The sequence below is a fragment of the Lissotriton helveticus genome, chromosome 4_2, assembly GCF_964261635.1.
Source record: "Lissotriton helveticus chromosome 4_2, aLisHel1.1, whole genome shotgun sequence".
Taxonomy (NCBI): Eukaryota; Metazoa; Chordata; class Amphibia; order Caudata; family Salamandridae; genus Lissotriton; species Lissotriton helveticus.
In genome coordinates, this window is record NC_136064.1 from 112,307,960 (window position 1) to 112,320,824 (window position 12,865).

Here is a 12,865-nt window from a genome sequence, read left to right on the forward strand (position 1 = left end):
CCACATACATTCACAAAGCACTACTGTGTTGATGTACAGGCTACACAACAAGCCAGAGTGGGCCAAGCTGTATTAAAGACTTTATTTCAAACAGTTGCGACAGACACTGGTGACCACCGCTAGGGAGGTAACTGCTTTACAATCTATTCATAAATGTACCATCTGCAGCCCATATGCCTCAAACGGAATATGCTACTTACCAGTATGCATCTGTTCTTGGCATAGAGGGCTGCAGAGTGGTACATGCCCTCCCTGCCTCCCCGGAAACCTGTGTCTGTCCCAACATTATCTTATTTAGATACACTTACATGGGCATATCTTTATGTATTATACTACACTACTCCATCTAACCCTACTATGGCAAAACAATCTAAGGATGGAGCCGATGCCCATGCGCACTAACACCAAGAGGAGGAGTCATCTATGACGACAAAGACTTCTCCAAGAGAAAAACAAAGTGCAATCATCCGAGCCCAACACCAGATGGCGATCTATTCATAAATGTACCACTCTGCAGCCCTCTATGCCAAGAACAGATGCATACTGGTAAGTAGCATATTCCTTTCCAGGCAAAAAGTAGGGGCTAACCATGTCAAAAGAGGCCCTTTCTCACATGTCTTCTAGTCTTTCCCCAGTTAAAATTGTAATTTAGAATTTTTACTGTTGGAACATTTAGAAGTACATGTTCCACTTTTTAATATACCGACTCTGCTTTATAGCGCGTTAGTCCTACCATAGGGGTAACTTCCATACACTCAAAAGGGAATTCTGGGCTTTGCCATTACTTTAAATGGTAAAGTCGAGTTAGCAGTTTACAGCTGACCTTCCAGTCCGCAGTGGCAGACTGGGAGCCAGGCTTTACCTTGTCCCACTCACGGTGGCACAACAAGTGTTGCAGTCTCTAGGGAAACTAACGTACAGGCCCTGGGTACCCCTAGAACAATATACTAGGGACTTACAGTTCAGTAAGGCTATGCCAATTGGCAATTAAACATGTACCATTGTAAGGGCCACAGCACACGCACAGAGTCCTCCTTAGCTGGTCTCAGGGCATTTTAGAGCCGTGACACCAGTACCTAGTAGTCAGAATGGGAACAAAAATTGAGGGTAAACCTGAAAAAGCCCGTTTCTTTACAGTTTTCTACTGCAAAGACTGACGGTGGAACTGATAATTAGAGGTGTGTGAAGAGTCCGCTTTCCTACATACTGTTTCTGAACTGTAACTTTCGATCAGATAGTAATTACACATCAGTTGAATTGGAAGGGTCTTCTTTGTCTGTCTCTTCTCCATCTTTTTGAGAATGACGTGTTTGTAAAGATAAGGTGCCGGTGATGATGTCCTTGTATTCTTGCTCCTTTCTCTGCTAATGCTGTTCATGTATGTGCTGCAGCCTCCCGACTACTATGACAACAACACATCGATGAGCATGTCCCACGATGCCTCCATGTACCAGGATGAAGACAACTTGTCGTCCGGAGACACTCCCACAAACACACCAGAGAAACGGCGTGCGCTGAGACATATGGTAAACCAAATACAGGGGCTGAATTGAAACCAGGCTTCGTAGTGGAGCAGGAGAGGCAGACGTGTTTGGCTGTTTGGAACATACTTGTGGGCGTGCTTTGTAGATAGATTGGGAATGACAGCGGTAATACCTGTACGAGTCAGTGTGGGCTGCAGAGGGCTGTTTGGGATCGAGAACCTACTTTGTAGGCTATAATGTACTCATTGACTGATGGATGTTTATAAATCCGTGCTCTTGAAACGGGTTGGTAAGCAATTTTCACCCTCTGTTTACTCCGCTCCAAGCTCAAACAATAGTTTTCTGCTATTTAGTTGTTCTGTTCTATATGTGTTCCACTTCCCATGTGGCAAGGGTTATCTTATACAATGACCACATAATAGCCTCACGACGTGAGGATTAGAAAATCTTGGTTTGTGAACAGTACATAGAATCAGATAGTACCATACTTTGTGATGTTGCAAGAATGCTAGCTTCTGTTGAGCCATCTTTCCCTGCTTATGAAAACTGTCCAGAACACCATTGACACCCCCCACCGGCCCGCGGGTGGGGCTGTTTCAAGTCAAGATCATAAGTAGTCAGGATCGCATAAATCACGAATTGATTATGCTCTATTTAGTCGATCTATCAAAGACCTGGTTAAAAGTATAACATACCTCCCTCTACACTTGTCAGACCACTCTGCCATCTTTTTCTCTGTAAAATTAGATCAGAAACCTACCCACCATTCTTGGTCTTTCGACCGTACAATTCTACTGGAGGAGGAGGAGAAAGAGTATCTGACGCAGGAAACAGCTTCCTTCCTAGACCAAAACTTAGGTTCTACCTCCGTGGTTATAGTATGGGAGGCTTGGAAGGCCTTCATCAGGGGGTGCATTACAGGGAGGGCCTCATACAGGAGAAAGAAATACGAAGAAGGAATAAGAAATATAGAGCAAGAATTAATTCTTTTAGAATCACTAGAACAGCTCCCCTCAGATAATCAAGAGGAGAAAGTCGAATTAAAAGCCAAGCTAGACACACTATTGCAGGAGAGAATTAATAAAAGATGGCAGGCAAGTAAACTTGCACACTTTGAATATGGGGAATCTGCAGGAAAACTGTTGGCCTGGAAAATTAAAGCGGACCAATCAAGAAATTGTATTAAAGAAGTGAGGGTCACTGGGGAAGCTAACAGTAGGTCAACAACCACAGCCATAGGAGAAGCTTTTAGGGAGTTCTTCCAGAACATATACACAGAGGATTTGAATGTCAATGAGGATGAAAGGAACGAATGGCTGAATAATATAATCCTCCCGGAACTGGAAAGTTCCCAAACAGAGAATATAGATAAGGAGATCACTGAATTAGAAGTCTATAACACCATTAAGCAATTATCACAGGGCAAAGCCGCGGGACCAGATGGCCTCCCTGGGGAATTATATAGGACACTCAATTCCACCCTTACCCCTGTCCTTACAAATCTTTTTAATGACATAATGATCAGAGGGCAGACACCACCAAGCTCCTGGGGGGAAGCCAATATAGCTCTAATATTAAAAACTGGCAAGGACCCAGCCGAATGTGGATCATATCGCCCAATCTCGCTTCTCAATAATGATTACAAGATTTTTACTTCAATTTTGGCAGCGAGATTGGGAAGCGAGATTGGTTCGATCATCCACCCTGATCAAAAGGGGTTTATCAGAGGTCGGCAATTGGCTGATTTAACCTATGATTTGGTGGGAGCCTCGGATATTGCCTCAACCTTCGGCCTACCCCTGGCTATCATGACCCTCGACGCCACTAAAGCGTTCGATAGGGTAAATTGGGCATACTTAAATTTAATAATGACCAAATTTCACTTGGGACCCAAATTTTGTAGGACTATAGGCTTACTATATAGCAACCCCAGAGCATCTCTACTAATAAACGGTACACGAACAGTTCCTTTTAAAATCAGCCGAGGAACAAGACAGGGTTGCCCCCTGTCCCCCCTTCTCTTTAATTTATATGTAGAACCGTTTGCACAATCCATTAGGGAGGATACCAACATCCCACATTTTAATTTTTCGGGCTGGGAAAAGAAGATTGGCCTCTATGCCGATGACATTCTCATATACACAACTGATCCTACATTGGCATTTCCCATCATTATAAAGAAAGCGGAAAATTTTGGGAAATTCTCTGGTTACGAAATCAACGCAGGAAAAACCGAAATTATGGTCTGGAACATTCACAATTCTCAACTTCCGACAAAATCCTCAATGAGGTACCTTGGCATCACAATAACTAAAGATCTGGATCACTTGGCTCAAAACAACTTAGCCCGTATTTCCCGAGAATCCCAAATTCTTATGAAAGCCTGGTCTTTTCTCCAGCTCAACATTTATGGGAGAACTAGCCTGATAAAAATGAGTATTCTCCCGAAATTCACTTTTATTTTTAATTCCATTCCATTAATTTTTGACACCAAGCAGCTTGCAAAATGCCAGCAAAACATTAACTCATTTATTTGGGGATATAAATCCAGCAGATTAGCTTGGAAAAAGCTGAGAAGGAGAAGAGAAAAAGGGGGGCTCGCTTTGCCAGACCTAGAATATTATGCCTGGGCATTTCATCTGACCCACTCTAGGATGTTACTTAAGCTCCCCTGGGAAAATGCAAATGGGCTTATGTACAAGGCAATGTTATTGGGTTCGGACCTTCCAGTGAATGGTTTTCTCTTCAAGTTCGGCCACCAGAAGTTTTTAAAAAAAATTAGACTAAAGACACTATTGAGTAGCTTAAAAGAATGGTTCCAAATAAAATCTAAGATCGGGATAGGACACTTATCCGAACACGCCCCAATTTGGGACCTACCTGGACTAGCACCACAGGAAGCCAACACAGTCAAAAGAATCCTGCTGGACGCAGGGATCACAAAGTGGGGGGATCTGCTGATGGAAGGAACAATCTTGGGCTGGGATATCTTCAAGCTTAAAGTAACATCACCACTCTCCTGGATAGTATATCTACAAATAGGAAGTTGGATTCGAACTCAAATTAAGAAGAAAGGAATGATGGGACAGGAAAGCCCTCTCGAGAATATCCTAGTGGATAGACCGGCGGGGAAAAAAGAAGTTGCGCTCTTCTATTGGCATATTATAGAGGATGGAGAGCGAGACTTTAACCTCCCGGAAAAACTCTGGGGTGCTGAGGGAGAACCAGATAGGGGAGATATTTGGGAGGAATCTTTTATCCTCCTCTATAAAATCGTCAAGCCAGCATGGCTGAGGCGCAATCATTTCTTCACACTTCATAGAGCATATTACTCTCCTAAACGGTTGTCGAAATTCCAAACAGGGAAGTGCTGTAGTAAATGTTCCTTACCGGCAGCGTCAGACCTGCATATGTTCTGTGACTGTCCGAGTATTGCCACCTTTTGGCATGAAGTTAGAACAACACTCGAATCTATTCTTAGTGTCACTATCCCGTGGTCATGGTCTTTGGTCATCTTCGGATTAAATCATAACATCAAGGGATCAGAGAGAGATTTTCTGTTTTATGCCATCTTACTGGCTAGAAGAGAGATCTGTAAAAACTGGATTAACATAAATCCCCCAACGCATGCAGAGTGGCTGTCTTCATTATACGCAACCTCAAAGATGGACTTAATGAGAACATGCAGCCCTCGATCTCTTACATTTTGGCACCTTTTGATCGATTGGAGGAGGGATAGTTAGCCTACCCGGGGTTTTTTTTTTTTTTTTTTTTTTTTTTTTTTTTTTTTTTCCCGGGTCCGATGATTAGGCCTAAAATCTCTCTGTCCAAAAGGGTGGTATCGTACAGCAACAGGACATCTGGCCGAACTGGTCTGAAGGGAGTACGTCTATTCAAGCTCTGCTGGAAGCATGGGGGCCGGCTCTCTGGGCACCTGGGGCTCAGCATTGGGCTCCTTGGTGCTATGGGGGGGACGGTCCTCGTGTCTGAGAGGCTAAGAGCATAGTTGGATCGACTTTATGGCTAATGAGGACAAAAAAAAAAAATAAAAAAAAATAAAAAAAAATAAATAAAAAAATAAAAAAAAAATAAAAAAAAAAAATAAGTAGTCAGGATCTGATCAGATCTGTGCTCTTACGCTAATGCACGATAATGTAGTCCAACCCAGGATTATGAGCATTTTGGATTAAGATTATGACTCTGGTCCTTGGTGTGATCGGGTACAAGGAGTTGCTCGGCCTGAATGCTGACGGGCTCAGATTGAGACTGCTCTGAAGGATTCTTAGACCGAGAGGGTCACTTGGGTCTTGAAGTTCTAATGACGACCCTGGGTGACTTAGCAGGAGAACGGCCCTGTGGGAGTATGGGACAGAGGAAGCGTCTAGCTTCCAATAGCCAAAGTCTAGATCGAGGTATTGTTCAGCATCTCAGCTTCCATAGATCACTCCCTGTTGTTGAGATTGGAGTCCCACTGTAACCTTACAAAAGCGGTATTGGGGCCTAAAAGCCCAGAAAGGCCTTGAAACATTGTCTCATTAGTAGACCGTGACCTCAGATTTCTTCTGCAGACTGTTGCGAAAAGTTTGTGTCAGACTTTTGCTCTCTTTTTATAGTCTGTAATTTACTTCTGAAATCCATCCCAAAAGTAAGTGTACGTGTATGTATGTGTGTGTGTGTTTGTGTGTTTGTGTGTTTGTTTGTTCTTTCAAAATGTGTATCGTCACAGCCTGTGTAGCTTGTGGCAAAAGGTTAGATGATCTTCACCCACACCTCGGACCGAAAGACTGCTGAAAATGTGTAGCAAAACTCTCACTGATCGTGAGGTAAGGCTTCTGATGTAGCTTTAACAATCAGAAGAATCTGATTCCCCCTCATCTGGGGATGAGTCCATCCAAATTGCTCCTCCTGTGCATGTGAAACAAGCCCATAAGTGCCAGTTGGACACTACCAAATAAAGAAGTCCTCTTCTGCGAACACATTGGCGTCCACCTCCTATAAATTTCTGAATTTCTTTTTTAAAATAGGCCCACATGAAATAGAGTAGGTCTGTGCCTCCTATGCCGGTGCGCAAAGTTAGGAAGAGAAGACTAAGATGTCTCATTGCCACCAACATCTTCACCTCAACCTAAGATGGTTAAATTGTCGCTGTTTTCTCTGTGGAAGACCGTACCATCAACGAAAGTTTCACCATCAATAATGCTGAAGACTACGATACTGCTGGCTACTCGGTTGATGCTCCATTGTCGATGAAAAAGAAACAACTGGTGACCACTATCTTGCTGACCGTCCCTTCAATGCCTACCCTGTCAGCAATCAATCTATTACGATTACCACAAAGAGTCATCTTCTGTGGACCAGCTGATCAATCAAAGTCCACAAGATATCTAGCAGGGATGTGTCTCCTTCACCTAAGGTCAAAGTTACAGAAGAAGACCTGTAAATGCCTCGGTGCTGCCATCAGCTTCGGCTTAACTTAAGAATATCAAGTGGTCATTGTCTTCTCCGTTGACAGCCGCAACAGTGTTAAAGTTTATGACACTGCTGCCTACCCTAATCAATGACGAAGAAACAACTAATGACAAATATGCTGCTGACAGTCCCGTTGATTATCGCCCTCCCGAAAGAAGTCCCGTTAACAATAGTCCCATTGGCAATGGAACCTGGAAAATCACAGTGTAGGAAAATGGACACATCAGTTAAAAATCCGTCCAAACACACTTCACTGACAAATATTCCAACTAATCACCTGCAATGCTGCTAGAAACAGACTGGAAGGAAGCCTCTGACCCAGAAGATCGGTTTGCGACAGAACACAGCTCATGGCAGCTCAAAGTGAAAGTAAAAAACACAGAGGAAGCAAAGTTATTCCTGGGCCACAGCACACAGAGAAGAAGAAGAATGGCCAGCAGGTCGAGCCAACTGCAAGTTGGGCACTATGAGGAATAACATGAACCAGCAACTGTACCAGTGCAGTGGATCTTCTTGAAAACCTCCAACATACGATGACCGATTACTACGTCTGCATCTGTCAGAACCATCTTCCAGCCATCACAACAGACTATGCCGCGCCCCCAGAATATCCCTCCTCCACTACCAGTAGTGGCTGAACCCCAGCCGTAACCTTTGCAATCAGCCAGAAACCCACAGCCAATATCTACCCCACCGATGGCCTCAGATTCTGGCTCTGACGGCACCTCCATCACCAGGGCCTCTTCATGTGGATTCATCAGATGAAGATCATTATTCAGATGATGTGTAAGAAGGGGACTTCTGGAAACTAACAGACCTCTAGGAAGCGAGTGGGACGACTACATTCTCCCAGTAGATAAACCAACCACCCCCACCTATGGGCTCCCTGCCAGACAACACAGCTGTGTCTCATGTCCTCACTTAAAGGGTGTCCAGGAGATTTGAGCTAGCAATTACAAGCAAGGGAACGGATTGCTTCACATGCAATTTAGGAGAGCTGGCCAGAAAATCGGCAAAGGCCATGCCAAGGCACAAGGGATTAAAATAAATTTCAGTGACAGTATCTGAAAGTGAAATTGAAAAAGCTTTTATTGTTCGATTAATTAAAATCATTACAATATGCTAACATTTTAAAATAATTATCTAAAAACCAAATAGGTTAAAACCCCTGATTATTGCCACAGTCTAATTCGACCTAAAACATTCATTATAGTATCATATTCTAGTAATTCAGTTTTAGAACAAAGTGCGTTCGTTTTTAAGACAAAGGTGTGTCCACCTCTCCCCTGCTTCCAGTCCTACAGATTTATTTCTGCGGCTCAGCGTTTGCGGACAGTCCTGCGCGAATTAGTTCTATAAATTCCCCCAGCCGTGCTGCTATTTGACTTTCTGTGGACGAAAAACACAAGTCCGAGATTTCGCTGCATCACTTGAGGCCCTGAACTCTGCAGATTGGGATGACCAAGCGATGCCTCTCACTGGATAGCTTTGGGCAGCAACACAGCAAATGATACCAGGATTCCTGATGGTAGTCACAAAGTCTGCATGCTACTGATTTATCCACACGGGCCCAGCTTTGATTGAACTCCACTATGGGTAATGCCAAGAGCCTCGTATAAGTGATCTTTTTTCGAACTTGAACTGATAGTGCTTGCTCAAAATAAGGCTGTGCTTTTCCCACTTTGTAAGAGGCATCCAGTGTGGAAAGATTTGGATGGTGATGCAGACTTTCCAGATCTCTCGCGAATGAAATGTGCTTCACCTGTCTGTTCACTGCTTTTTTCCATGCGGCAATTGAAATATTAATATTGACCAGGTTTTGCTCCTCTATTTCTAGAGATTGAATAGCTCCTGTCAATTGTGCTTGCCATGGTGAACCACTTTCTTCAAAGATTGTTTTAATTTGTGCTTTCAAGGCTGTTGCTGGAGCTCTCAAAGTGCTGATGTAGTATTTTATTGTATCCCCCAGGCAAGAGATGTCTGGGCGAGAAAGCCCCAGCTCCAGCCTTACTCTGGCTCTCCTGGCCTGTCGTGGGATTCCCAGCACTTTCTTGTATATGGAAGATTGAAAGCTCATGTAGAAATTGTCAAAGGCGCCGGGAAAGGTTAGGTGGCCGTAATTAATTGGGGGCACTGTTTTTGCTTTTAGAACTTTCAGGATGGGTTCCGTGGATGGGCTATGTAATTTTCGATTGAGATTTCTCAAGCTGCAAATGATCCCAGCACCTTTATTTCTTAGATGTTTCAAATGAGCTGTTGATTTTGCCCCTTCCGTGAGCCTGAGACCCAAGTAGTTGTAATTTTTGCAAGATCTGATTTGCTGATCCCCTAGGCGCCATTGAGCTGTCTGTTTTCGATGGTACTTTCCAAAGATGAGGATTTTGGTCTTGTCCTGGTTTACCAGTGGGTTGTTCTTTTGATTAAAGCTGTGTAGTGCATCTAAGGCTTTCTGCAAGCCAACCCTGGTATGATCCAAAATTACAAGATCGTCGGCATATTGAAGGATTTGCAGCCTCACGTTCCCCATCTTCGGGATGACTAAGTTTGCCCCCTCCAGTGCTTGACCCAGGTCGGATGTATAGATGTTAAAAAGGAGAGGTGCAAGAACGCACCCTTGTTTAAGGCCGCTGTTTGTGTGGACCTTGTTGGTCAGTGACGTTTGACTAGTCTTGATCCTTACCCAGGTCCCATCATATAGAGACCTTATTGCCTTTAGCAGCTTTTGGGGTATGCCCCAGTTGGTGAGTTTTCTCCATAGTATGCCACGATCTACCCGGTCGAATGCTGCACTATAATCTACAAAACAGCAAAACAAAGGAGTTTGAGCGGGCTGGGTCGCACGTCTGGACAGATATCCCAGTACTATGATGTTATCTACGTGGAACATTGTGGTCTGAATCTTGTTTGGAAAAAAGGAAGGATGTTGTTCTCTTCTGCCCAGCTTTCCAGTTCCTTCAGCAACACTCTAGTATATGCCTTTGCCTCGATATCTAACAAGGCCGCTAGCCGATAATTTTCAGGTTTTGTGCGGTCTCCTTTTTAGGTCTCGCCTGTCAATGCGCATGCGCATTGAGCAGAGCGAGACTATTGCGATTTAAACAAAGTTTACCTAACTGTGGCGATTTGGTGCTGTGCCCGTGGCTTTTAGGTCAATGCGCTTGCGCATTGACCTAAAATGCGCGTGCACATCACCAAATCGCCGTCTGTTCCCTCAGCCGCATTCCTCCGACACCTTTGAAGTGAAGCTTAGCTTCACTTCAAAGGCCCCGGCTGCTTCACACCCTCATGCCGCTCTCCCCGCTCCGCCCCCTCCCCTGCCCGCCGTGTGCATTCCTCCTCCACCCCCTCCCCACAGCAATGCCCTCCGTCTTGTTTCCTTTCATTTCCAGTCTAGTTGGTCCCGGTCTCTTGCCTGACCTGGAAAGACGTATTTGCTAAACAGTCTGGTCTATTTCTTATAACTGCCAAGCTCTACCTACCTGATTTCCCTTCTTATATAATGGGATGCGCATTTTATAAAGCAAGGCTTCTCGCAAAACCCGAAAAGGGTGACCGCTCAAGAAAGAACTGAAGAGTTAGGCAGACCCTTCCTTCAGTAAGACACTAACACCGAGGGGCTTATTTACAAGACCTAGCGCCACTTTTGCGTCTTTTTTAAAGGGAAAAGTGACGTACGGGGCTTGTAAATAAGACCCCGAATTTGTACTGCATATATTTATTTGTTTAGACCCTCATTGGTCATCATTGCTTTAGCCATACTTTTATCTGCCTCTTCTCCCATCCCTGCCTGGCATCTCCCTCTGTCACTCGTGAAATCATACCCTCCTCTTATTCAGACCCAGGCCAATTTGGCTCTGATGGCAGCTGGTGTATATTACCGGTAATTCTTAAGATTCGGGTATCGGCGATAATGCTTACGACCTCAGTCTTTAGTGCCCTGTTCCTGTGCCCTGCGTGCAGCCCGCCCGTGTCCCCTTGGTTTATATGTCCTATTTGTTTTCGATACCCTGTATCGTTTGATCGCCGAAACCAACTACCTCTAGGCTCTTGTCGAATAATATGATCAGTGTTTGGTGTCTTTATGTAAACCTCTTAATACCCCAATCCTCCGCCCTCTATCACACCGTTTCTCGTACTCAGCCCTTCCTTACCTTCCATTATCCGCCAAGGGCCACAAGGCTAGCACATTCCTCACATCAAAAATTGCCTGCTTGACACAGGACTTCCGGAACATGTCCGTGATGTTTTCGTTCCCCCGGTCACCCGCACCAAGAGCACGAAGGTTCCGGTGTGAAACCAGAAAAAATACTACCAGTGCTGAAAACGGCGGCCATGCTGGCAGGGAGGAGATTGGCGTGCCCTGCTTACAAACCCAAGGAACCCCTCACCCTCAACCCCTCACCCTCTCACCCTCAACCCCTCACCCCCTCACCCTCAACCCCTCACCCTCACTCCCTCACCCCCAACCCCTCACCCTCAACCCCTCACCCCCTCACCCTCTCACCCTCAACCCCTCACCCTCAACCCCTCACCCTCAACCCCTCACCCTCACCCCCTCACCCCCTCACCCTCACCCCCTCACCCTCACCCCCTCACCCTCACCCCCTCACCCTCAACCCCTCACCCTCACTCACCCTCAACCCCTCACCCTCAACCCCTCACTCACCCTCACCCCCTCACCCCCTCACCCCAACCCCTCACCCTCAACCCCTCACCCCCTCACCCCCAACCCCTCACCCTCAACCCCTCAACCCCTCAACCCCTCACCCTCAACCCATCACCCCCTCAACCCCTCACCCTCCCTCACCCTCAACCCCTCACCCTCAACCCCTCACTCACCCTCACCCCCTCACCCTCACCCCCTCACCCTCACCCCCAACCCCTCACCCCCAACCCCTCACCCCCAACCCCTCACCCTCAACCCCTCAACCCTCACCCTCAACCCTCACCCTCAACCCTCACCCTCAACCCTCACCCTCAACCCCTCACCCTCAACCCCTCACCCTCAACCCCTCACCCTCAACCCCTCACCCTCAACCCCTCACCCTCAACCCCTCACCCCCTCAACCCCTCACCCTCACTCACCCTCAACCCCTCACCCTCAACCCCTCACTCACCCTCACCCCCTCACCCTCACCCCCACCCCCTCACCCTCACCCCCTCACCCTCAACCCCTCACCCTCAACCCCTCACCCTCAACCCCTCACCCTCAACCCCTCACCCCCTCACCCTCGACCCCTCAACCTCACCCCCTCAACCCCTCACCCTCACTCATCCTCAACCCCTCACCCTCAACCCCTCACTCACCCTCAACCCCTCACCCTCAACCCCTCACCCCCTCACCCTCAACCCCTCACCCCCTCAACCCCTCACCCTCACTCACCCTCAACCCCTCACCCTCAACCCCTCACTCACCCTCACCCCCTCACCCTCACCCCCTCACCCTCACCCCCTCACCCTCACCCCCTCACCCTCAACCCCTCACCCTCAACCCCTCACCCTCAACCCCTCACCCTCAACCCCGCACCCTCAACCCCTCACCCTCACCCTCCCTCACCCTCAACCCCTCACCCTCAACCCCTCACTCACCCTCACCCCCTCACCCTCACCCCCTCACCCTCAACCCCTCACCCTCACCCCCACCCCCTCACCCCCTCACCCTCACCCCCAACCCCTCACCCTCAACCCCTCACCCCCTCACCCTCACCCCCTCACCCTCACCCCCGCACCCTCAACCCCTCACCCCCTCACCTCCTCAACCCCTCACCCCCTCAACCCCTCACCCCCCCTCAACCCTCACCCCCTCAACCCCTCACCCTCAACCCCTCACCCTCACCCCCTCAACCCCTCACCCTCAACCCCTCACCCTCAACCCCTCACCCTCAACCCCTCACCCTCAACCCCTCACCCTC

General features: G+C 47.1%; 1 protein-coding gene across 1 annotated transcript in view; it reads left to right on the top strand.

The window, feature by feature from the left end:
- LOC144752244 (transcription initiation factor TFIID subunit 1-like) overlaps nucleotides 1-12,865 on the top strand; it is a 303,153-nt gene that overhangs the window by 244,904 nt on the left and 45,384 nt on the right. Inside the window, exon 36 of the mRNA XM_078640245.1 lies at nucleotides 1,392-1,526. Coding sequence (XP_078496371.1) covers nucleotides 1,392-1,526 — 135 coding nt within the window. The remainder of the gene's footprint in view (nucleotides 1-1,391; nucleotides 1,527-12,865) is intronic.